General features: G+C 38.6%; 5 protein-coding genes and 1 pseudogene across 7 annotated transcripts; 3 read left to right on the top strand and 3 right to left on the bottom strand.

The window, feature by feature from the left end:
• The first annotated feature begins 1,533 nt into the window (after window positions 1–1,533).
• Window positions 1,534–2,465, top strand: LOC123471623 (ras-like GTP-binding protein YPT1). The gene is made up of 3 exons (XM_045173273.1): window positions 1,534–1,814; window positions 1,888–2,129; window positions 2,197–2,465. The coding sequence occupies exons 1-3, from the start codon at window positions 1,635–1,637 to the stop codon at window positions 2,399–2,401; spliced, it is 627 nt and encodes a 208-aa protein (XP_045029208.1). The 5' UTR covers window positions 1,534–1,634; the 3' UTR covers window positions 2,402–2,465.
• A 75-nt stretch (window positions 2,466–2,540) lies between these two features.
• On the bottom strand, window positions 2,541–3,559 carry LOC116920585. The gene is made up of 5 exons (XM_032926730.2): window positions 3,398–3,559; window positions 3,247–3,331; window positions 3,021–3,194; window positions 2,827–2,945; window positions 2,541–2,755 (listed from the first exon to the last, which is right to left on the bottom strand). Exons 1-5 carry the CDS (start codon window positions 3,488–3,490, stop codon window positions 2,678–2,680), a joined length of 549 nt encoding a protein of 182 aa, XP_032782621.2. The 5' UTR covers window positions 3,491–3,559; the 3' UTR covers window positions 2,541–2,677.
• Window positions 3,560–7,900: 4,341 nt separating this feature from the next.
• Window positions 7,901–10,552, bottom strand: LOC123471360. Its single transcript, XM_045172596.1, has 7 exons — window positions 10,426–10,552; window positions 9,939–10,363; window positions 9,556–9,864; window positions 9,259–9,446; window positions 8,495–8,868; window positions 8,309–8,422; window positions 7,901–8,244 (listed from the first exon to the last, which is right to left on the bottom strand). The coding sequence occupies exons 1-7, from the start codon at window positions 10,550–10,552 to the stop codon at window positions 7,901–7,903; spliced, it is 1,881 nt and encodes a 626-aa protein (XP_045028531.1).
• Window positions 10,553–12,533: 1,981 nt separating this feature from the next.
• LOC123471622 lies at window positions 12,534–14,947 on the top strand. Its single transcript, XM_045173272.1, has 4 exons — window positions 12,534–13,222; window positions 13,289–13,701; window positions 13,759–14,002; window positions 14,060–14,947. The coding sequence occupies exons 1-4, from the start codon at window positions 12,730–12,732 to the stop codon at window positions 14,545–14,547; spliced, it is 1,638 nt and encodes a 545-aa protein (XP_045029207.1). The 5' UTR covers window positions 12,534–12,729; the 3' UTR covers window positions 14,548–14,947.
• A 4,332-nt stretch (window positions 14,948–19,279) lies between these two features.
• On the bottom strand, window positions 19,280–21,074 carry LOC123471137. 2 transcript variants are annotated; one of them, XM_045172055.1, is made up of 5 exons: window positions 20,142–21,074; window positions 19,965–20,072; window positions 19,735–19,896; window positions 19,565–19,667; window positions 19,280–19,503 (listed from the first exon to the last, which is right to left on the bottom strand). In XM_045172055.1, exons 1-5 carry the CDS (start codon window positions 20,158–20,160, stop codon window positions 19,488–19,490), a joined length of 408 nt encoding a protein of 135 aa, XP_045027990.1. In that variant the 5' UTR covers window positions 20,161–21,074; the 3' UTR covers window positions 19,280–19,487. The 2 variants fall into 2 exon arrangements, with proteins under 2 accessions (XP_045027990.1, XP_045027991.1); XM_045172056.1 differs by having other exon boundaries at window positions 19,565–19,664.
• Window positions 21,075–21,097: 23 nt separating this feature from the next.
• LOC123471136 lies at window positions 21,098–25,793 on the top strand (annotated as a pseudogene). Its single transcript, XR_006645144.1, has 6 exons — window positions 21,098–21,538; window positions 21,613–21,816; window positions 21,877–23,020; window positions 23,092–23,217; window positions 23,466–23,661; window positions 25,302–25,793. The product of XR_006645144.1 is annotated as an uncharacterized LOC123471136 (transcript).
• Window positions 25,794–26,205: the final 412 nt, after the last annotated feature.

Below are 26,205 nucleotides of genomic sequence, written 5' to 3'. Positions count from 1 at the left end.
AACTAGCTCCCGGAAATCATTTATTGGGGTGGTAAAAGATAAACCGCCGATTAAAATGAGACCTTAACGGATGAGCAGAGAACTCTAGTTCACTATCGGCAACGATTTTCGTTGTCATGCTTTTTACATAAGAGCCGTGTAAAACACGGACGCTTTTTTAAGGGGGAAAAAAAGGAGGTGACCAGCTAAAAGTGGCTGTCAATTTCACACTTTTAAAGTTATGTAAACAAAATTTTGCCAGAATATAAATGAGGGAATAACTAACAAAGTTCATTTTTTCAAATTTCTATTTTCTTGTATTTTAATAGTTTTAATCGATTCACAAAAACACGCATATTTTAAAAATTAAAATAAGTACACTAAATATTAATATTTTTCGGGAGCTTTTTAACAGGGCATAGATCAAAGGGATATAAACACAGCTCATGTAAAAAAAAACTTATTACAATTTGTTTGGGGTTCAACATACACTTTTTGCTAGCCCGACCGGACTACTGGTGGGAGTGCCATTTTGCTACAAATGAGTTTCTGAGTGGAGTGAAACAACACACCCGCAAGAGGCTCTCCCACGGGTGGAAAATCACTCTTACCGACCGCCCGACCCAAAGCCCTCAAAGTTTTTTTTTATAGTATTCTCCGCAAGAGGGTACCCCTTTTCTGAGAGGGAAAATAGTCATAGTGGAGGAACCAGGGGTCTATGACTCCGGCTAGACAACAACTATCAGCTGGAAGATTAATCTCAGCTAGACGTAGCGCTCGCCCCCACGCCAATCGGGGAGCTTTTTAGTTCAACCGGTCCGGGGATAATATTTTTCGGTGCGGTGATTTCGGTGCTTGGTGCCATCCCCGATTATCAATGAAAGGCCATTCCCGATTTCAATCCCCGATTAGACCCTTATGGCACACCTATCTATCATCCCTATTTTTTTCAACGAATTTTTCCTGCTGAAGAATTTAGTTTTTCCTTATTCTAAGAGTACTATGACCATTTACCAATTATCCAAAACATCAATACTAAAAATGTATTGCACAATATATATATATATTTGTTATATACTACGTTATTAACATTATTTTATTATTATATTATTCAGTTAGTTTATATTTAAATAAATTTTAAGGGTATAATGAAATACTGCAAAGCATATTTTATTCTCGTAAAAAATTATTGGGGGTGCCATTTCAAAATAGTGATCTAAATTTGCAGTTGCCCTACGGCCAACAAGAACAAAATGTGACCCTAGTCACGTGATTCTCGTTGGCCTATCAGAAGGCAAGGTCACTGATAAGACCACCCCCCTATGGCTGAGGCGGTGCTATCGATGCAGCACCGGTCCTAGCACCGTATCACACGGGGGAAAAAAATCCTGCACCGAACGTCCCCGATTCATTTTTATCGGTGAGGGTTTACGGTGTCCCCGATTAGAAGTGAACGGGGCCGATCCCTAGCTAGACGATAACTGTCAGCTAGTCTATAAGTATACGCGGCCCTATAAGAAAAAGTACCGGTCGGTGCAGCTATGCCATAAGCATCATCTGGCTGAGCGCGACCAACCCGAGATGTCGTGGTAATAGACAGTTTTGGCCGTCATGCAACTACAGCCTATCTTGGCAATAGATTTAACCTTTTTATTATGACAACACTTAAAGTACCTGAGCAAAAAGTAATTCTGTGTGGAGAATATGGAGTCGGGAAAAGTTCTCTGTTCAGAAGGTTTACTTCTAACACTTACACTACTTCAACTGATCGTCAATCGACTTTAGGTTTGGATCATTATAGTAAACGCTACCATGTAGCTGGAAAAGACATAAAGGTTTGTCAAGATTTTAAAGTTTGAGTAGTCGAAAGACATGGGCCTAATTTTTCTAACATTCTTTTACATAAAGCTTCAACTATGGGACACAGGAGGAATGGAGCGAGTCGCTTCAATAACCTCTAGTTATTATAAGTTTGCGGATGCCGCAATACTTGTGTTTTCTTTAGATTCACCTGAATCATTCAACATGGTGTCACAGCATTTGCTTGATATTGTTTCATATGCTGAAAATGCAAAAATATATCTTTGTGGCAATAAATCAGATCTTAAATCTCTGATTCAAATAACAGACAGTGACATGGAAGCTTTCTGGTGTGTAAACTAGTTTCAAAAGTTACTTGTTGTATTGCCTAATTCCTAAATCTTAAATTAATTCAAGTGAGCAGTGCCATACACTTGTAGCTGGGACATTCAAATTATCCTGTAAAACTGGTGAAGGAGTCGATGAAATGTTCTCCAGCATTGCACTACAACTGGCTGAGAGTAACCGATCAAAATTTGAACTGGAAAAATTGACAGAGAACAATGGGCTACAACTGACAGATCTAGAGGACAATGAAAATCTAAACAAATGTTCCTGTTGAAGGAATCAGTGACTGTGGTATAGTGTATTGGAATAATATACTAAATATACTTTTTAACAAACCAGGTGTGATTATTTTGATTTACATATTTGCTTAGATTTGGAAAAATGCCTTTCATAGCCAATGATGGTTTCTTGTATGTTGTTTACATTTTTATTTTGCTCATCTTGTTATTTAGCAACCATAAAATATTTTAAGAGAGGAAGGATAAATTTGTTGTGTTATGGGCAAAATTCCATCAAAGAACAGATGAAATTCTACAGAAGGAATTATATTTCACTGCTTCACTGACTGCTCTTCTATGCTGCAAACCAATTTCTCAATCTCAGCCAATTTCTGTGAAACATCATTAACCTATAAACAATGATTTTACTTGCTCAAATGGTGATTCAAAAAGATCAGAAAATATAAGAAAATTAACTTACAAAATTGCTGTAGTATTTTATTAGTGCATATGTATCATTAGAAAGGCCCAATACTTTCTTTTCTTGGATTTCTTGGTGAAATGAAATTTTATTAATTTCACCTTCTAGGTGAGGAACATCTATTTTGATGAATAAAAAAAGGCTTCACTTTATAATTCGGCAATTAATTTTTTTTTTTTTTTTTTTCAGAGCACCTTTAATTGCCTGGCTGTCAAGAACTGATTTAATTATGTTTAATTTCTGGAGGTGCCCAAGGGCATCTTTTATTTCTCCTTCTTTGGAGTAAAGAAGTTGAAGCTTGACATTTTCAGAAATCAACCCATCAGATTCAGCAAACAGAGGATCAGCATACTTTTTTACTTCATCCGCTGAAAACAATATGTGTGGTTAGAATTTTAAAAGATGAATGTTGTCTTTTACCTCTTTTCAACGCAGAGGAAACTTTCTCATTTTTGGAAACCACACTGGCCAATTTTTCGGAGACTCCCAAGAGTGTGTCTATTAGCTGTATGGTAAACAATCTTCTTTATAAATTTCATGAAAATATGACAAATATTTAGCAGGTACTAACCTTCTCTTCACCATGCTCATTGGCACCCTGTCCTAAAACAAATTTTTCTAATCGTTTGATTCTTTCTTCAACTAAATCTAGTTCAGTACTCATTGCTATGTCCGTTCTTCTCGAGTTTCCGACTGACGGGCAGTACTTCCACGGCTAAAAAATAAAAAACCCTAGACGAGTTGCCAGATCTTCCTTTTTACCCGATATCAAAATTCAAAAATCCCTAGATTTCTCCCTAGATCGATGTTGCCATATTTCCTCTTTTACCCCTTTTCTAGCGCTCGTCCCCGCGCCAATCGGGGATCTTTGTAGTCGATCTGGTGCGGGGATAATCTTAATCGGGGAAGCTATTTCAGTGCTCGGTGCGGCGATATCGGTGATCGGTGCCTTCCCCGATTATCAATGAATAGTAATCCAAATTGGCAGTTGCCCTGTGGCCAATAAAAACAAAATGTGACCCTAGTCACGTGATTCTCGTTGGCCTATCATAAATTCAGAACGCAAGGTCACTGGTAAGACTAACCCCCTATGGCTGAAGCGGTGCTATCAGTGCAGCACCGATTAGAGCACTGTTCCGCACCGAAAAAAGAAATCCCCGCACCGAACTTCTCCGATTAATTTTTATCGGGGAAGCTTAGCGGTGTCCCCGATTAGAATGTGATCGGGGCCGAGCCCTACCCTTTTCAGATGAGTCTGCGTCGAATGAACACCAACACACCTGCAAGAGAAGCTCTTGTCGGGTGGAAAACATTTTCTCAGCAAAAGGTTACCCCATTATTTAGAGGGAAAAAACAAGATAGCCATAGTGGCCTATGTATCTGCATAGATAATCGCAAAATCCCTAGAAAATCCCTAGATTCCCAATAAAGACGATATCCCTAGAAAGTCCCTAGCACCCTAGATGACAATTTCCAACTTTCAATTACCCTAGAAGTGGAAGCGCTGCTGACGGGTGGGGGCGTCCCTAAAACGAGAAAGCAAAACGCGAAACGAACAGCGACTAAAACGCGAAACTCGATGCGGAGCCAAGATCATTGTTTCGCGGTTTAGACAAAAAGGTCTCTGAGACGCATAGCCTACTACAATCACAACTTGGTCTCCGCGAGACGGTCTCGAAGGGTCGAGATTGGCTCCCTCAAACCTTATACCCTTCCATGTATTTCTGCTTTCCGCTCCCACATTTTCCTGATGCACACAGCGTGGTTTTCCGTGGGAGTGGAGTTCGCGCTTTGATTTGTTTGTTTCTTTGTGTATTTATATTATTTACATTTATTGTTTGCTGTTTGATCCGGTTACCCCCCCCCCCCAATAATAAGTAAAATTTCAATAATTTATTGCGGGAAAACTATAAGACCAAAATTAATAAATTTTACAGAAATGGATAGCTCTTGACAAGGGCTATCCACTTCTGTATAATTTATTTACAAAAAAAGTTTTAAAAACAATAAAAATTGTTCCTTATGTCTATAGGATCGAGTATAGGGCTGTTCGACATCTTTTTTGACATTTGTTGTCATCGCGGCAACGCAGCAGACGTTGGTAGATTTTATCTGCTATGACTGTTTTTTTGTATTGTGTGAAATGTGAATAAATTTGAATGTTACAGTCGAACAATTAGTGTTTTGTTTTTTTCTTTTTTTAAAATCTGATTACTGCTATACAGTTAAAACTAAATTAAACTTTTACTTTTCTACTGAAAAGAGCACAATTGACTACCGATCACAATTCTGTCGTACCAGATGAAATCTACCAACGACTGCTGCGTTGCCGCGATGGATACAAATGTGAAAAAAGATGTCGAACAGCCCTATATCTCTAGAGCGCAAAAACTACAAAAAACGTCTTGTCCAAAATTTTTTTGTTTATGAAAATTATCTGAATTATTTTACAGAAATGGATAGCCCTTGTCAAGAGCTATCCATTTCTGTAAAATTTATTCATTTTCGTCTTATAATTTTCCCGCAAAAAATTATTTAAATTTCACGTATTATTCGGGGGTGGGGATTACCGGATACCCGCTTAACCGCACCGACCTACCTTAAAAATGGCAAATTGGTTTACTCTTCCAAAGTTCCAATAAATAATTTTTTAGTAATATTTTTTCAGAAATGGATAGATCTTATCAAGATATGTCGATTCTTATATTTGTTAAAACTTTTGGACTTATAGTTTTCCCGATTCTCCCAAAATCGGGTTTTGAAACCGTTTTTATCTTCTTTTCAAATGCCTTTACGGGCTCAAGCAGTCTTCCCGCACATGGAACAAAAAGTTCGACATGTTCCTTCAGGAGTTCGGCCTTGTCGCCAGTCAGGCTGATCCCTGCGTTTACTATCTTCGTCGTGCCACTGACATCATCATCGTCGCTATATGGGTCGATGACGGTCTTCTAGCTGGAAGTAGCATGGTGCTGCTTACGACCATCGTGGACTACCTTCAACGTCATTTTGACATCACCTCTCGTCCGGCTGACATGTTCGTTGGTCTTCACATCACGCGGCACCGCCGGCAACGACAACTTCACATCTCCGAGCCAACCTACATCAATCGGATGCTCACTCGATTCCGCATGCTGGACTGTCATCCTCGTTTGACTTAGGCTGACCCGGGTATTCGACTTGTTCCGGCTCTGGGGCCTTTGGTCGCAGCGGGAGTGGCTTTCCCGTTCAAGGATGCCGTCGGTAGTTTAATGTATGCTGCTAATACCACTCGCCCCGATATTGAGTACGCTGTTGGCCAGGTTGCGAAGTTTGCTCAGAATCCCACTGCGGAGCACTGGTCTGCTGTGAAGCATATCCTTGCTTATCTTAAGGGCACTTTCGACTTTGGGATCTGCTTCAGCGGGAGTTCTAGCACCGGCATTCTGTCAACCTTCTCCGACGCTGACTATGCTGGATGCCTCCAAACTGGTCGCTCTACAACCGGCTATGTCCTTATTTTGAACGGAGGTCCAGTTGCCTGGACCAGTCGCCGACAGCAAGGCGTTGCCACTTCTACCACCGAATCCGAGTATACGGCCGCATTTGAGGCAACTAAAGAGACTGTGTGGGTACGCAATTTGCTACGCCACATTGGTATGGAACAACAGCTCCCAACTACACTTTTTTGCGATAACCAAAGCGCAATCAAAATGGTTCACAATCCCGAGTTTCACTCTAGAACCAAACATATCGATGTACATCTCCATTTCGTTCGTGAAAAGCAGGACGACAAGACAATCTCCATTCAGTATATTTCAACTCACGATCAATTAGCTGACATCCTTACGAAGCCTCTTCACCGGGTAGCCTTCGAGAAACTGCGCAATGCGATCTCTGTCTCACGTCAAATTGATTCAACGCATCCAATCGATCGTCCAGTCCTTGGTTCATTCACTGAAGAAAAATGATGTGCTCAACTTTAATCCCAGACATCATAGCAGAGAACAAAGTTCGGGCCAATTGCCAGTATCGTTCGCCTAGCTGCTATTTCTCAACTCACATTCAACTCGAAAAAGAAATTCAGAAAATTCAATTTTATAAGTTCATTAGTTTTAGCGGGAGTTTTGTTTCCTAGTAAAACCTAATGCTTCCCCCTTTTGGTTTCTCAGTATCTTATGTACGTTCTTAGTTCTCAGTATCTTATGTACGTTCTTAGACCGACGACTGATGTTCGTACGGTCATCTTCTCTATCTTTTTCTCTGACTCAGTCTACTTTCACTGAGGGTCCGATATACTTGTGTTTGTCTTTCTCTTACACATCTATAATAAATCTGGTAATTACAATCCTTCGTTAAATATCCCTTGTCTAAAGTCAACACATCTTACCATATTGCAGAGTGGGCGTTCAGGTCACCTCCGATCACGTAGCTGTTGGTTGTGGTCAGTGTTTCGGATTTTCTAAATTTGCCTGATTTGACCCAAATCCAAATCATTGCGTGTGTTTTGAAATCCGTTCCAAATCCTAAGCTCGAAAAAATCAGCAAAATCCAATCCAAATCCAATCCAAATCCAAATCCAAATCATTTAAAATTTGAGAAAATCCGATCCAAATCCGATCCAAATCCGATCCAAATCCAATCCAATTCACAATCCATTGTTAATTTTATGATTGCAACATGTAACACATAGTTACATACAAGTTCTTCTACATATTTCTGTGTCAAGGTAAAAATTTTTAGAATTTCCTTTTAATTTTTTTTACTTTAATCCCTAATTTAATATCAAATAAAAACCCAAGACTTAATTGGATTAGTTTACTTTTTAATAGAAGTTTTGCTAAAAAGTCTGTTCGACTTTTGATTTCTTACAAAATCCATATATTCTTAAGTTGGATTAAATCTTTTTATTTCTGAGTATTCTGACTGACCAATGGTGAAAAGAGCAAAAAAAAAAGAGTTAGCCACAATTCATCATTTGTGTTTGACAGGAGTCACAGGACTCATAAGTTTCATATTTCGCTTTATGAAAAGCATTTTCGCGAAGAGAGGAGGCTTAATGCGATTTCTTTTAGCCGATGCAATGTCCGTGGCGGTGCTAAAGACCCGTTCGATCTCTCCTCGCGGAAGCGGGCACCCCGAAGAGCTCCCTTGCTATCAAACCCAACAACGGGAATCGATGGGCGTTTACTTTCCAATAACCCAAGGGACTAAAGCGCAAGTCAGAAGTACAATCATTGTCAGGAAAATATGAACCACTTGACTGGTACACTGGTTCTGAGAGGTAGAATTCAAATTCATCAAGGACCTTTGATGCGCTAGCAGACTGAGCCCTTTTCTGGATGACCGTTGAAAATAGAGCCCGAGTCAAGGTTTGGCGCTTAGACGGAGGTGAATTCATTGCCCTACCTGCTGTGCCCTCTTGAATTTCTTGGGAGTCTCCTAAATTATAAAAACCAAATGTTTAATATTATGAATTCGTTTTTCGGTTAAAAATGGTCCGTACGCAAATGTTTGTATCGGTATTCCAGTTCGGATCTAATGGACTGCAAGAGATCGTTCTCGACAAGACCAGATGACTGAATCCACTTCGATTTGAATCTTGGGTCCAACGTGGCCCCTAGAGTAGATAATCCATATAAAGATGAAAATTATGTCAGCGACAAAGCCATTAGAAAATTAGGGTTTCTACCTAGAACAGAGAAATTGTCCTTGAGACAACCATTCATACGCTCGACGATAGAAGTTTTCAATGCTTCGGCAACCTTCCTGCATTCTTTCGAGGTGATGACACTGCAATCTGGATTGAGCTTCGGATCTAGAGTTACTCTATTTGACACATCCAAATAGGCGGGGATGACAAGTCCGATGGTCTCATTGGCTTTCTGGAAAGCATCAGTGGCTTGTTTGATTGGTCCAAGAAGAAGTAGAAGCTCTTTAAGCATCTTAATCTGACTCTGGGACAAACTGCCGTGCTTCTTGCAGGCGTTCAACTTTTCTTGGAGTGAGGGGCAGATTTCGATGGCTTGCATAAGCTTTTCGATGAGATGATATTGAGAGTTCCACCTGGTGTTATTCATCATGGGAAGCCGAAAGTGGACAAGCTTGTCAAGTGTTTCGCAGTCCAGAACGCTCTTTCGAACAGAACTCACTATCTTACAGGCCAGTTTTAAGGCTGAAGAAATTTATGTTCCCTGAATTAAATAAAAAAATTGGCAACAGATTTTCCAGAAAAATATTAAACTAATAGGTCTTACATTTGAGGCTTTTAAACCATCTTTAACACTTAGTTGAATAGTGTGTGCAACACATGACGAACAGAATCGCGAAACCAGGGACGGTCGATTTTCGGAAGTCGTAAAGTATTCATCAAAGATTTCTTCAAGATCAAACTTCAGTTGAATGTATTCTTGATCCTCGCCATCTACCGGAACTACTCCCCACAACTCGGTTTACTCGTCGATCTCCAATTCCAAGTCAACCCATCCGTCAACATCGTCGTCATCGTCGTCATCATCGTCACACTCGTCAGTGTTGTCGGTCATAGGCATTCCACCGCGAGATGGTGCAGCCTCCCAGCTGGGTAGACTGGTAGAGAAAGCAGACTTCATGTTCGATGTGTTACTTGTCATGACACGGATGACCTAAGATTTAAAAAAGAAATCATGTAATAAAAATATTAAAAAAAAATATATATATATATCTTCCAAATGCTGTTCGTTTTTATCGTTAAATAGGGGAACATGTATTTACCTTGTTGGTAATATTCCATTCTTTCACAATCGACTCATACTCGGCAAAAATTGCTGCACCGGTATGCCTGCCTTGCATAGGCCGTAGACTTAAGAAAGCGTTGAACGGCTCGTAATCCTCGGTCACGCCCGTGCAGGAAATGCCTAGGTACCCCCGCATAGTTTTCGAAGACCACAAGTCCATTATAATGGAGGTGGAATTGACACGTTCCAGCTTATCCCTTAATGCAGCCTTCGTTTCTTCAAAAAGCTCATCGATAAGCTTTCGGAGTTTTTCTGGGGACGGTATTTTGTAATCAGGGTACAAAGCCTACAATAAAATAAATAATGTATAAACACAGGTCATAGAAAATGATTTTGAGTATGAGGTCTAGTTTTACTTACCGAAATTAACGATCGGAAGCCTTGCCTCCTGACAATATTGAGCGGAAGATTGTCCGTAATCACCATCTGGCACAGAAGCCTATCCAGCTGCACCTTCCTTCCACGGCTGGGAACTCGAGGGGAGACAAATGACCTGATTGATGGTTGCTTCGACTCCTTAGAGGACTCAAAAGAATCCCATTCTTCTTTGTGGAATCTTTGGAGGTGTCGAATAAAGTTGGAAAATGAGCTCTTGATGCCCATGTGGTACTTGTTGTCAAGGCAGAGGTTGCACTTTGCATAGACTCGCTCCTTAGTCTTTCTCCAGTTTGAATAGAAGTGGCAGCGATAAGCTGGCCACTTCACACATTGGCTATCTGGCATGGCCACAGAGTCTTTTGGAGTCTGAGGTGCAGCTTCAGATACAGTTTCAGACTCAGGTTCATCTTATTATAAAAATAATTGTAGTTAATATTAAACGTTTCATGATAAAGATCGTTGTAAATACCTAATAAAGCTTCATTGAGTGTTTCACAATCATCTTCTTCATTATCAGCTCTAGGTTCTGGCATCGAACTCGAGCTAGCCCTGTTGGTAAGGCTGGCCCCTTTATGGGCACGGGATCGTCGTTGCATTTAGATGCAAGTAATAAAACTAACAAAAAATACAAAAAAGATTAGAAATGTAAGTACAAGAGCCACAATAACTATTTTTTAGTGACCATAAAATAAAGATATGGCTGCCTAGTGCCTAGTGGAATAAACGGCTAACTGGTAGCATTCCTTACCTTCTAATAGTTTTAATAAACGATGACGAAATCACGAAATTTTTCAATCTAATAAAACGGTAAAGAGTATATGTCTGGTCTTACACACGATGGAGGTAAGAGGATCAAGTGCAGAGTCTGCAGATGACAAGAAAGGTAAATACTAAATAGTGGCTGGGTGGTACAGGAAAAAAATTCTAAATTGGAAAAAAATCCGAAACAAATCTTTATAAAGGATTTGGATTTGATTTGAAAAAATCCGGGTTTTTTTTTGTGGGGATCAAATCCGATCCAAATCCAAGCCATTGAAAAATAAGGCAAATCCAAATCCCTTAAAAATTCGGGAGGATTTGGATTTGATTGGATTTGGATTTGATTTGAAAAAAAAAATCCGAAACACTGGTTGTGGTGTTGAGGATGTCTGTGATGTTTTGTTTGGTGTTCGCGTTCCCGTCTGGGCAGTATACCGATATGATGTCAATTGATTTGTTGTTTTTTAATTTTATAGTTGTTCCTACTGGTTTTACGTTTGGTGTCTGGGGGAGTATCATCGGGGCTGCTTGGATGGATTTCTTCACAAGGATCGCTACTCCTCCACCGTGGGTCTTTCGGTTTAGGCAAAAGGTGTTGAATGCGTTAAATTTTGGTATGTATTCGTCTCTCCAAAATGTTTCACTTAGTAGTACAATGTGTGGATTCAAGCATCTGATATTTAAATTCTTAGAGTTTACTTTTGTAGAGACTGCGGGCGTTCCATTGGAGGATTTTAAGTAGTTTCGTCATTTTCGAGCCTTTTCAGTGGTGTTGGTGGTTGACATATGAGGGGGTCTGGCTAGAGGTCGGTTGGCTAGCAGTAGGGCTGTGATTGTGGCTAGTTGTTTGTGATTTGACTCGAATCCTGTAGCCATGTCCTTCTTTATTTTTTCGATTGTTTGTGGCAGCTCTACGAGGGGGGCTATTATCTTTTGAATGCCCTGGATGGTGGTTTCCAGGATTTCGAGTCTAGCGGTAGTTTGGGGGTGGTGTACTGAGATGGCTTCGATTTGTAATCTCAGTTTCACGACTTCCTTCTTTAGGTCATCCTTTTCTTGGTCGGGGTTTGCGGTGGAGTACATTTTGGGTAGTTGGGGTGGTCTCGCTGGTTCAGGGCTGCTTAGTAGTTTGCTCGCTTCTGCAATTGGGATTCTGTTTTCGTATGCGAATTTGATTATTTGTTGTCTGTTGCTGTACTTTGGGCAATCAAGGGTTCCAGCTGCATGTCCAGGTTTGGCGCATGTAGGACATTTTGGTGGGGTTTTGCATGGGTCTGATGGTGGGTGGATTTGTGAGCATTGCTTGCAGATGGGGGGGGGGGAGGGTCGTGCAGGTTTCTTCTGGGTGTCCAAATGTCCAGCATTTACGGCACAGTGTTGGTCTTGGGATGAACTGTTTGACGGGGAAGATTTCGTGGGCCATGATGACTTCTCTGGGGCTCTGCAAGGTTTTGAAGAAGAGCATGACTGTTTTCAGTGTGGTTCTACTGCCATCTGGTGCTGGGGCTGTGAACCATTGTACCTTCGTGAATCCTTGATCAGCCAGTAGGCATAAGATGTCTTCTTCTGAATCTTTGGTGGGGACGTTTCGGATCACTCCTCTGAGCGAGGCTTCAGACATGGCGAGGTTGCATTTGATTTCAAATTCTTTCAGTACCTTAAGTTCCAGGAGTTTCCTTTTTTGCGATGATGATGTTGGATACACGTTAAGGTATCCTTGATGTGTCCACTTTGTGCCCGCTTTGACTTTACCTAGTAATAAAAAAAATTCAACTAGGTTTCGAAAAAAAACTAGGTTTTTACTATTACTAGGTAACTAGCAGGGTTGTTAATATCGCCGCGATGAACGATGAAATCGTCATCGGAAATGAAATTTTTTGTTCGAGCGATTATCGCGCGATAGGTTTTAAAATGAGTATCGATCGATAATCGCGTTTTCATCGCCGATGACGCGATAGCGATAGTTTTTTATTTCAGCAGACTGCTTTTAAGAATCATAAAGTGACAGCTGAAAATGGACGAATCCTACAGTGGTGTTTTCGTTCATCCAAGTTTTTTTAAATACCACGGCCCAGCTGGAAAAGCAGGGAATTATCTTTTTATTTGTGAAAATTGTCCTTCGAAGAAAAAACCCGACGGAACATTATGGACATATAGTTGTAACCAAAAATCCAGACAAAACCTTTTTAGTCATATGAAAAGTGTGCACCCAGGATTGCTTCTATCATTTAAAGCTGCTTGTCAGCAAAGTAGTCATACCATTACCACCCCAACCAAAAGAAAACCAGCATCTGATTGTGATGAGGTTGAGGATGCGGAAATTCAAAGTCGTCAAGCCACACTGGAAGAAGCATTTCAGCCAAAATCTGCGAAGAAAAGTAAGATTTCTTTTTATACTCAAGAAGAGTTTGATGGATATGTACTGGACTACATCATTGAAGGATTGCTTCCACTCAAGCATGTTGATTCTCCTGCGTTCATAAAACTGATGAGATGTGTCTCACCCGGTATTATTTAAAATTTATTTTATGAAAAAGTTCTTTTATTTGATTCGTTTTTTGTTTGTTTCATAGAACATAAGGTTATGTGTCGACAAACTCTTTCAAAACGATTACAAGCTAGATATCTTGAAGCTAAAGAAAAACTTGTTGCCCATTTAATGACACTGAAGGCAGTCTGCACTACAGCTGATTGCTGGTCAGCAAGAGGGAAGTCTTATGTTGGTGTGACATGCCATTGGATTGATCCCAAAAAGCTCAAGAGAATCAGTGTTTGTTTAGCCATTCGTAGAATCTTTGGTCGGCACACATATGATCTGCTGGGGAAAACTTTAGAGTCCATCAATATGGAGTTTGGAATAGACGATATTACTGTGCTAACTCTCACGGATTCTGGATCGAATTTTTTAAAGGCATTCAGACTTTTTGGTGCTCATGGGACTGAGACACAATTGGAAACGGACGAAGAAGAGGACGATGACGCTGTGGTATTTAATTTGAAAATATAATAAAAGCATAAATTTTAATGTTTTCTAATTTGAAAGGTTGGAACTGATCTCGAATTTTTGTTACTTGATTACGATGATGCCGACGATCGGTACAAGTTACCGTGGCATTGTAAATGTGTTGCCCATTTGTTGAACTTGCTTGCTCGCAAAGACGCAGAAAAGGCTTTAGAAACTCCTGCTTTCAAGCTAGCATCTGATTCAGCATTAACAAAGCTCCAGTCTTTGTTTAATAAACAAAGTAGGTCGGACCAGCAAAGTGAAAAAGTGAAAGAGTTACTTGGTACCTAGACAAAAACATTCAATTTTATTTCAAGCAGTAATTGTAATTTTCGCCCAGGTGTTTTATTTGTCATTCCAAATGCCACCCGTTGGAATGCGTGGTATGATGCCATTTGTCACGTGAAAAAAATTGCCGAGGGTAAGAACGGAAGGAAAAATTTAAAATCTGTTTGCGAAGCATTGAAAGTCACACCCCTCAATTCTACGGATTACCAATTTATTTCGGAATATGTTGAGGTGATGAAGCCCATTGCTATCGGTCTAGATCTATTGCAGGGAGAACACAACGTTTCTTCTGGAAATGTTTTGCCATCAATCGTTGTCATTAGAAACTCGTTAAATTCCCTAAAACGTAATCATTTAGAAGGTGCTAACCAACTTTTAGTAGCTCTTACTCTTGTTGACGCACTATTGGCTGGATTAGAAAAGAGATTTGGTAATTTGTTCAATGTAGAACACTTTCAATTAGCTGCCGTGCTACATCCCCAATTTAAATTTAATTGGCTTGGGAACAGCGAAAAGGATCTGAAGCTTCGAAAAAAATAGTATCTAAAGTAGAAGTCCTTTTACAAGATCTAACCGTGCCGACCAACACCAAAGAAACCAGTCCTACAGAGTCTCATGACTTTTACGCATCTCTACGCCAAGCAGCTGAATATCAGCAGCCACTCTCTAATGGAAACATTGAATTAACAAAGTATCTAAATGAAAAAACGACATCTGATATACAAAGTCTCAACTCCTTCCCAAACTTAAAAACATTGTTTTGTAAATATAATGCCGGAATTCCATCTTCCGCTGCTGTTGAGAGATTGTTTTCTCTTGGTGGTCGTGTATTGACCCCTACCCGAACTCTTTTAAGTGATACTCATTTTGAAATTATCGTGTTTTTAAAATCAAATTATTCTTTTCTGTCGAGCTTGTAAAATAAAAACTTAAAAATATAGCTTTTCTGCTTTTGAAAAAAAAATGTTAATAAAAATATTTGAATTTTTTTTTCAATTTGGCAACGTTGTAAAAAGTATCGGCGACTATCGGCGATTATCGCACCGATACTTTTTTGAAACTTCATCGATCGTTAGTCGGCAATGAAAAAAAACACCAGTATTGCTATCGCAATCGAACATACTTTATTTTAGCGATATTAACAACCCTGGTAACTAGATAAAGTACCTAGTTTCAAAAATTACCTAGTTACTTAGTTACCTAGTTTGGACATTTCTCTGTTTATACTTCCAAATCACATAAACAAGACAAATACAACAAGTTGCAACTGAATTTTTTCTTTTTATTACAATTTTAGTCCCGCTTAGATCAACCCAGATAGGAATTTCTGTCCCAAACGAGTCCCAAAGACGTACCAATGGGACGTCTGAAAAAGGCTCAAGTATAAGACATCTCAAAGCGGTCCATTCTAAACAAAAATAAAGTCATTTGCATCGTTACGCGATAAATTCTCACAGTCCCTTGTGGATGTACCTTATCCGTACCATTTATTAAATTGTGGCTCCAACAAAACACTTATAGGAAATGTTTACACTAATCGAGTCCTTTGTTTTTACGCGGATAAATTTTTCATACTCATCGTTTTTGACATCATGCTCACTAGATGGCTTCAGTTTCATCATTCAATAGTTTTTTCACAACTTATCTATTAAAATTCTCGTCAACTTCGTTCTTTAAATTTCTCCATATTCAAAATTTATAATCAGAGACGGTATAGGTCTATACGCATAATTTTTTCAACTATTTCAATTTCTTTGGTCATAGAAAGCTATGATATGGCAACGCTTCTCCTCTTTACTGTTCCACTTCAGTTGTCGTCTGCTTGCAACCTCATGTGAGCAATGTAAAGCTTATGGAATCGTCGACGAAACAATTTGATTATTTTACGTCATCTCCTTGACTTGTGATCGTTATGACTGCTATAGGTTTAACTGGACGGCAAAAAAGAAGAAAACTCCAGAATCATCTGGTTTCAGCTAAAGGGTTGTATGATAGCGACGTATTTGTTGAAAACAACTCTATTTCTCTGGTTAATGTGTGGGAAAATAGAGATGTGGTTCCCGAGAGTAACTTTAGTGACCATTCAAATATTGACGTAAACTCTGACAAATCAGAAAGAGAAAGTGGAATTAATGGAAGTGATTTTCATCCATTGAGTGAAAGCGACGGAGAATTCTATGTGGAAGAAAATGTCGAAGTAATAGACATCTTTTATGATTGTGAATTTCAAGATGATAGGGATGTTTTTTTTAACTGTGCTGTAAATGTTGTTGTCCCATGTTAATCAAATTATTGGAAAAAGAAGAAGCCTTATCTCTGTTAATTTAAACCTTTTGGTCATTTAACTTGAAATTGATCTCAAAACAAGAAGTTTGTTTATTTGAGATTTCGGGAAAATATACAAAATTGATTTGTTTACAAATATCCTCTTGTTATAGTTATTACTGTCTTACTAAAGATGAAAAAATAAGCCAAAATATATAGTCACCGTACTGAAATTGATTTAGGAAAATCATTTATATTATACATATCCCATATGCATACCATGATTTAAAAACTGGTGTAAAGTTCTACGGCCCCCGTCCAAGAGTCGTCCCATAGGCTGTACTAGGAACAGGAATTGGATGCTGGCAAGGCGGACATTGCCACATCCAAAACCAGTCCCAAACACAAGAACGTTAAATAACGGGGAGTCCATGGGACGTCGCAATCGTACCAGCATGACATCTATGGGACGTCTTTGGCTCAGGTGTGTGTTATATGGGAATGTTAGGATAGAAGGGACTAAGCGATAAGAACGTAAATGGAAAATTATAGACTGAGAATTCAAAAGTCAAAGTTTTTTTTGAATCAGCAAAGTGTTTGCGATTCTAATAAGACAGAGCAGACATTAGTTTTCTTGCCTTAGCAAGAAAGACCACTACACGAAAAGAGACGCTCTGCAGAGGCAGAAGTTGCTGGCATGGCCAGATACTGCAAAGCAATCGGAGACAAATTAGGAAATCTCCCGGACTTTTCTCTCCAGAAAACGAAGGGGTCCACTTCTTCATGAAAATCTCCTTTGTTCAAGATTTCAATGTACTCCTCTACCTCTCTTTTCAATTCAGCAATATTAGAATCTTCTTTTACAGCGGAAGATGAATTGTTGGCGATTCTTCTACGCTTGAACAGTTGAGTATGCGGATCTGAAATAGAAAGACAATATTGAAAATTTGAAGTTGAATTATTGAATATATACTAAGAAGAAATTCAAGGACTAAAAAATTTAAATCTAAAAAAATCACCTTTAGATTGCGGATGAGTCTCAGTAGTAAGATAAGGAGTTACTTCAATCTGCTTTGCTTCGGGAACTATGATAAGGCAATTTCCCTCGGCTATTTCCTGTTTTTTGGAATCCAAAAGTCTGCGCTTCCCTTCTTGAAATCCTTCTCCGGTAAATTCGAAAGTTTTATTTGGATGGAGTAAAGAACAAATCAAATAAATTTGATCAAATTCGTCATGTTATATATCCATAAAGCTTCCAAATCGCATTTTCATCTCCGTAATCCCTACTTCGCATAAGAGCCTCATACTTGCATCACGGTCCTTTTCTTTCGTGATTTGAAAATGCTCTTCTAGGGACAAGATGGAGGGAATTACCGAAGCTGTAGTTGGATAAAGGTCTCCTTCGAGATAGGTGGTGGCCATGGCTAATGGTTTTAAGAAGAGAAAAATTTTTTTAACGTCGGACCAATCAAAATCAATTCCTCAAACGCGTTCTCGGCAAACAGATATAATGGCAGATTTCAACAAGAGTGCACGCTGAAGTACAAAAAAGAAACTATACCATCTTGTTTGTGCTATTTTCAGTAGCTTTTTTCCTGCAAGTCTCTTCAGCTCTTGATTCACGACCCCAGAAGTATTTATCTTTTTGAACAATTTCAAGACTTTTTTTCGAAGTTTGCTTAGGCAGAACTTGCTTACATCCAAAATTTTGGATGCGTTTCCGGTCAAGTTGGACCGGAAGCTAATTTTTTATCATGGCCATGAAGTTATAGGTACAGTATCCTGCACAAAAAGGTAAACTATTAATATTTTCTACCCACAGAATACCTACTTTCTACTTTTTCAAAATAAATCGGTGTTCACCTTTTTACTTATACTTTTTTTGTATTTTCTGGAATTTTTTATAAATGAAAGAAAATACAAACCCAAGCAATACCACTTTACTGGTCAATTAACTCTGCCAAGAAGGCATCCATATCATCGAAGTAACGGAATCACGGAATTTCTTCCGGGACCATCCATTCACGAACCTCAGGTTCTATATCCAATGGTTGGGGGAGTGGGGTCGGCATCACCGCCTCCACCCACGCACCAAATCCTTCAATACCTTCCAGGTTGGGGACCGGGGCATCTAACTCCGGCAACTCTTCATTATCCAATTCTGGGGTTTGGTCCTGGAAACCATGAAACCCGTTGATATCCAATTGGGCTGGCATAATGTCCCCATCCGGGGCCAACCCACCAATAACGGCAACCAAATCCTGGTCTTGAATTACTGGCATTGCATCCTCCAATGCGAAAACCTCCGGGTCAAACCCAGCAACTGGCTCGGGTGCTTGACCACCCTCACCGAATGGCTCCCGTTGATTAGGCAAAGCCATGCGGGCCTCTCTCCTGCCTTGGGCAGCTTGAAGCCGCTCATAATGAAGAGCACGCTCCGGCAACTCACGGTCAGCCCATAAAACAGTATGTGGCCAAATCCGCCCCGTGCGTGCACAGGTGGTCGCCAAATCCTTCATACTACGCATTACCTCCCGTGGTGTCCACGGCAAATTATATAAATTAATCAATTCGCCGAGATAGGCTGTGAGGCCAATCACTGAGCGACCTTCAACACAAAAAATACGAGCTAGGTACCGTGCCTTCCAGTTCCGCAACTCGGCAGCAAATGGATCCCGATGATTGTGGTTCCCGCCGGGGGCAACATCACAATCACCTACCAAATGGCAGCAATTTGCGCCCCGAAGGACATTAAAACTACGGCAGGTCAGAGAACCACTTGGGGTTTCCCGGGCTCCCTACGAATAGCAATTTAAATCCATACGGTCGACCCAGATGGGAGAGCCGAACGTATCTCGTGATTCTACTAGAATCCGCCCCTCATAGATCAAATGAGGCATGTCCTCATCGGACGTTGATATATCCATAATTAAAACAAATTAAAACAAAAGAAGCGAACAAGGTGTAGAAACCATTGATAAAGAAGCAAAATGAAACTTAGTTGAAATCGTTGTAAGCTCTAAATTACGTTTCTCAGAGTCATTCTTGATGACATCAATCAAGTCTGCCATATCTGAAAAGTAGAAAAATGATATTTGGTGATGGAACTTTTTTACAATAAAAAAAATTCGCGTTGTATAAGAACATTAGGAAAAATTTGATCATTGTACAATCTCTCGAGGCTTTTTCCTTTTCAAGACGAGCAACTTTCCATTTTAGATCATCATTTTCCTATGGCCAAAGAAATATAAGTAAAGAGGACAAAATACATGACTCAATCAGCAATAGCTACCTGTTACAAGTGACGTTTAACGCTAACATCGTCCTCCGTTTGTAATGAAGAGGGGTTGGCACTTTGTTCGCCCTCAAGGTCTCCCATTGTAGCTGCTGTACTGCTACACATATTTTCAGCGTTATTGAAATCAATTTGTCTACGACTCTGATGACTCTTTTTAAGATCACCCTCTCGTCCTTTGACAGACACAGCCCTTGTTTTGGTTGCAATAGGTGGTGTTGCAGTATTTCCTTTCGTTCGCTTTACTTTATTTGCCTGATGCTGGACATTCGTTGGACCAGTTGTCTTCTTAAACTGATTTAGATTTTTCCTAAGAAAATCTTTGTCTTCTACAAAACATTGAACACGCGATTAAGTTTCAAACAAATCATGAAAATAAGAAAAACTTTAAGTATACCTGACATCATGACTACTCGACCAACTCTTAGTCCATCTTCAGACCCCTCAGCTGGATCATTGCTGTAAATCTTGTCATTCCAGTTATTTTTGGTTTTTTTTGTGCCACCTTAACAGAAAATAGAAAAAAAAAAGTTGTTGTATCGTAACTCTTCAGTAAAAGTTAATTGATGTTTACCTAATGGTGAGTTGTTCATTCGATAAAATCCAAGAATGCAACAGAAGTATGCTTTCACTCACACTATCTGGAAGTGGAGGTTTAATAATGGAACCAAGTGTTCCAAGTGATGGAATTTTGGATTGATTAGATTTCACAGTAATTATTGTTGTCAAGAAAATCTGTAGTGAGACAGGCACAAATGCCAGAGTCTCTTTTAGATTTTCAAGTTTCTGGAAGATATCATATAGTTCTGAATTTGTACTAATTTTTTTCAGGTCTTGTATGATTAGTTTTGCTGCTTCAACAATAGTTCGTAGTTTTTTTTTCTTCGGCCGAATCCAATCTATTTTTTTCTGTTTTTGAATGAAATTCATGTACTATCCTTTCTGCAGATGCTGGCAAACAAATTAGAACATCAATTCCGTTGCGACTAAAAAAGGTTACATCACATCCAAAATGGTCAAGCAACTTTGACTTAATGTATTTAGTAGAGTATGGCTCACAACCATACGAACCCATTAACTTGCTGAAATCTTTAATGGTGAATAACTCTTCGTCTTTCTCTTCTAACTATTTTACTGCTTGAAGAAAAGCCAAATTTCTCTCGTTGTCAGTGGTTTGACCAGGAACATGTTGTTCACTCTTTCTTTTCACTCCTCTCTGTTTAAAATCGTTCAAGTTCGAAGGAATTGCACTATTCGGATCAATAGCACTGGGTTTATTTTTCCCATTCACAAAACGCTGATAACAAGAAATATGATAACACGTCTTGTGTGTAAACAAACCACCAATGGCCATGACATTAGCCAACACTTCATTTGCCCAGCTGTCATTTCTAGAGTTGCACTTTTTTACAATTGTTTGTTCGAAATGTAAAGTTTTCATATAATAGATGTTCTCTTTATCATTTGGTTTTGGAATTATTTTGCAAAATATGCAGTCTGTGTCATGGTTGTAGATATAATGGTTCCCACTGTCTGTGTTATAAGGTCCCATAAGAAAAAAATTGAAAGTTCTCCGTCAATGATCTTTCCTCAGGGCATGGTTACTACGAAAGTGCTGCCATCTGCCCACACAATCTCTAACTGAATGGCTTACTGCAGAAACGAAGAATTCACGTTTTAATGGTGGAAATGCAGATTAATGTAAAATGACACGCAAACCATGTTTCGTTTTTAATTGTAAATCTTCTTATAACAAAGAAAATGAAAGTCTTGCGTTTTTCCATCCACCGAAGTTGTGTCTAAATTCCTGGCAGGAAATTATTAAAAAGCCAGGACTCACTTGCCAGTCCCGAATTTGCAGTATTCATTTTGAAGAGAACGACATACTCAAAGGGAGAGAAATTCAAGGCGTGTTTTACAGTTATCCGAAATGGAAATTAAAATCAGGTGCTCGGCCCAGTAAATTGCTAGGTATTCTCAAATTTTAATTATCCATGACAATGTTAACTTATACTAATACTGCTAATTCTGTATGTTTCTAACAGGAAATGATGTCAGCGTACTCGAAAGACCTGCTGCAAAGAAGTATGTTCACAGTGATAGGTTTAAGTCACCATATCGAAATATAACAGCAAAGTCTAAAGCTGCTAATCCTAAGCTGCAGTTGGACAATCAATCATTTTTGTCGAATAACAACACCAATGTATTGATCCCATCACATGCAAAGAAGTCAACGTCAAATAGCATAGGTAAATTAAAAACTAAGTGTAATAAGATATTTTTTAAAAACATGACATGTTATGTTACAGCTATACACCAACTTGACGCTGAAAAAGGAAAAGTAAATGATATGGAAGCAGCTGAACCTGTGGCATTACCATGTGTAACAACAGAAGACATGTTCCAGGAACCTACTACTGAAACACTCCTACACATTCCACCTGAAAAAGAACTACAATCTGAATCTGAATCTCAATTGAGAGTAGAATTTGAACCAAACGATATAGAAGCAGCTGAACCTGTGGCATTACCATGTGTAACAACAGAAGACATGTTCCAGGAACCTACTTCTGATACACTCCTACACATTCCACCTGAAAAAGAACTACAATCTGAATCTGAATCTCAATTGAGAGTAGAATTTGAACCAAACGATATAGAAGCAGCTGAACCTGTGGCATTACCATGTGTAACAACAGAAGACATGTTCTAGGAACCTACTACTGAAACACTCCTACACATTCCACCTGAAAAGAAATGGCATCTGAATCTGAATCTCAATTGAGAGTAGAATTTGAACCAAATGATATGGAAGTGGATGAACTGATTGGAGCACCGGGTGAAATGACAGAAGAAATGTTACAAGAAAATTCAGAACAAACAGCACGGGAGACAGAAATGGAAGGATACCTTGACCCAGCTACATACACTGATGTTATTGCGAGAGTCAAACTACCTTCCTCTTCGTGGATGTGGCAAGAAGATAAGGTTAACAAAACCCTCGTGTGTTTCAGTCATTCATTTTCTCCACATCGCAAAATTGTAATAAAAACAATCTCAGTTGTCTCCATGAATAAGGTGGAATTGTTCCTCAATGGAAAACAAATATTTCCCCGTAATGTTAAGACTAATTTCAATGTAATTGAAGATTTATCTAACATTATTGGTGCCGTGGAAGTAAGCAATGTGTGTGATGGAATTGTTGAACTATCACTAGCGAATGTTTGTGTGACGTCCCGATGTAGCGCTGTGAAAGACGGAAAAATCATACGATCTAACCGGTGCACAGGACTTACTGAAAACAATGTTTGTTTGAATTGCAAATTCCTTAAGAAATATCTGATGACTCGCAAGAAACAATTAGGTTGTAAGGCTGAGAGGACAGGAATTCAAAAGAAAAACCAACAGCAAAAGAGAAATTTAGCAATGAGAAGAATTCTCCAACAAGGAAAAGTAATTATTTTTTTGTTATTCATAAATTAACATACGATTACTATTAATATATTTTCTATTTTTAATTTTAGTTGGTCTCTGGAATTGTGTCAAATTTAGAAAAAGAAAAGCAGACTTTGACTATTACAAACCAAAAATTGATTAAGGAACAGAAAAAGAATAACTTTGACGAAAAACTAAAGTGCCTGAGTCCTACGGTAACAATGAAATACTAATTTAATTACCTCATGACTAGACTATATGTATGCTTCCCTATTTGACCAATGTTTTCCAATTATTTCGATAGAGATATCATTCCTTATTCCAACCCTCACATTTGTGAAATCCAACTTATTCGCAAGACTATTCAAAAATAATATTCCAGACGATTGACAATGACATTCCATACTTACTAAAGACCATATCATATATCAGTTTATTAATAGATTTTTCAAATCTCTATCAGGAACAGTTAATCGTGAAAACTATGATGGACAAAGCTAAAGCAAAACCGGGAAAAGATAACTGTAAGAAAGGAATGCGTTACGACCCTTTATTTTTGATGCATTGTCTTCAAATTCGACTTAAAAGCAGCAAGACATATAGACATTTGAAAGCAAATGGAATTTTACCACTTCCGAGTCTTGAAAGCATAAGGAAGTTATTAAGCTCCACTGACTGCCGTTTTGGATTAAATGAACTTGCACTACAACACATAAAAGAAGCGTTAGAAGGTTTGCCAGAACAAGATAGATATGGGTCACTGATTTGGGATGAAATTCATATAAAGAAGAAATTGCATTTTGACTCTCGTAAATTCGAGTTTGATGGACTTACTGATTTTGGTGATGAAACAGAAGAAATTGATGTAGCACCAGGACTCGCTGATCATGTATTGGTTTTCATGTTTCGACCGTACAAGCAATCGTGGGTTCAAACTATTGCTTGTTATGCTACAAGAGGAGCTACTCCTGGTCATATCATAAGTAATCTAGTCACTAAAATCACCACTGTATTGTTCAATCACTCAGCCATAGTAAGAAATACTGTGTGCGATGGTGCTGGCCCAAATAGAACAGCGATGACAATGTTGATCGGAAAAAAAGCTGTAAAGGAGGGAAGAACTTATTTCAACCATCCAATGTCAGATCAAATAAAAGTGTTTTGTATGTCGGATGTGCCACATTTGATGAAGACGACACGAAACCAATTCCTAAAGTATGGGAAAGTACAGGTATTTTTAATGGATCGCATTCATAATGAATCATTCATTTGAGTCAATTATTAATCTTTTAGTTCACAGATTCAGTCGCTGATTTCAATTACTATGAGTTGATGTATAACGTTGAAAAAAAAGAACAATTAAAAATGGTTCCCCATCTAACACATGCTCATATTAATCCAAATAACAGCGAGAAGATGTCGATGCAATTAGTGGTAAAGGTTTTTTCAAGACGTATGAGCATTGCTTTGAATCACTACAGAGAAAAATACGAAAAAGATAGCATTAGATTAATATTCAAAGGTATTTTACAACTCATTAATTATCATGTTATTTGTACTTATTACTGCTTCAATGTTTCAGATTCTCTACCTACAGAGAGACTTACATTTCTTTTGAATAACGTATTTGATGTGTTAAATGGACGCATTCCAAAGGAAGGAATAACGATTAGCAACTGGCATAACAAGAAAAAAATTTTGGATCAAATGCTGAGATGTCTGGAACTGACTGAACAGGCGTTCAAGAAGCAATCTAAGAATATGGTCATTGTTAAAAGTATGTTTGTTTCGAATCAAACTCTTTTTGGTTGGCGCTTAACAATCAACAGCGTAATCCAAATTACTGAGGAATTGTTCAATTCTGGGTATTCACTAGTACTGACCGGCAAAATGAATCAAGATATTCTGGAAGTATGTTTTTATTAATTTTAAAAATTTGGTGTATACTATAATATTGTTTTAATTTGATAGCGTTTTTTTGGAATCGTGCGCTCCTACGACAACCGACCAACAGCACACTCTTTCCTTCAGATCTACCGTGCGCTCTCCATGTCGCAAACTGTCAAATGTAAGTTAAAGAAGGCTAATGCAGATGACAAAGAGGATGTGTACCAATTGGTTTCATATGCGAAATGTTGGATTAACCGCTTCAAGGAGTGCGAGAGGAAGGCTGCCGCAATGAAAGCTTCCTTACGCGATAATTTGTTTGACGAAATTTCAATTCGCTATGTGAATGTTATTCAAAATGATGAGAAAGATGTTACTAGAAACAATTTAATTTACGATCTCTGCGGCTACATGTTTCAGACGAGGGGACAGTTAATATCTTGCCAAGAGTGTAAAGAAACAGTTGTTTGTGAGGAGGCTGATTTGCCAGACGATTTCACTGCAAAGCAGTACACAGCTTTTCGCAATAGAGGAGGATTAATTTTTGTTACAATCCCAGTCTTTCAATCAATACGGGAAGTGGAAAAGATTATTTCGTCTCAATTTGAAGATGACGGTCATTATTTAGTGAGAGATAGTTACGAAATTTGTATGTCAAAAATCAAAGTACTCAATCTTTGTCCTTTTTTTTGTGACACACACCGTGCTGACTCGTATCCTTATTTAATAATGGAATTCGTACAAGTTAGATATCATTTTGAATCAAAGCGTTTTCAAGAACTTAATTTGGCAGAAGTTTATAGTAACGTGCGACAAAATTTCAAGATGGCAAAACTTGCTTAATTTTTTTTTTCTAAATGTAAATTGTATGTATGTTAATACACATTACAAGTTATAAATTGAACCAATGAAATCTATTGTTATCATCTGAAATTAATCTTAATTAGAAAATCGTCAATCAATCTGTTTAACGGATGCGCAAAGCCGCAAAGTACGCATAGCTCTGCTTTGTTTACGAGGGACTTAGAAAATTTCTGTGTTGTTTCAGTGTAAGCTTCCACCCTTCCAACACCAGGTCGCGGGGCTGTCGCAGTAACCAAAGATCACAAAAAAATCAGCTGCCTTATGGGACCTTATAACACAGACAGTGGGAACCATTATATCAACAACCATGGTCTGTGTTAACAATATGAAGATTATTCCTCGTTCATATTTGTCTTGCTTCTTTGTCATTAGCACAATTATTTGACAGCACTTGTTTTGTAGCATAATCAATGTTTCTCTTGGACACATATTTTTTGCGACACTCTTAATGA

This window comes from Daphnia magna, linkage group LG4 (genome assembly GCF_020631705.1).
Source record: "Daphnia magna isolate NIES linkage group LG4, ASM2063170v1.1, whole genome shotgun sequence".
NCBI lineage: Eukaryota > Metazoa > Arthropoda > Branchiopoda > Diplostraca > Daphniidae > Daphnia > Daphnia magna.
This window is presented reverse-complemented; position numbering and strand designations above follow the sequence as displayed.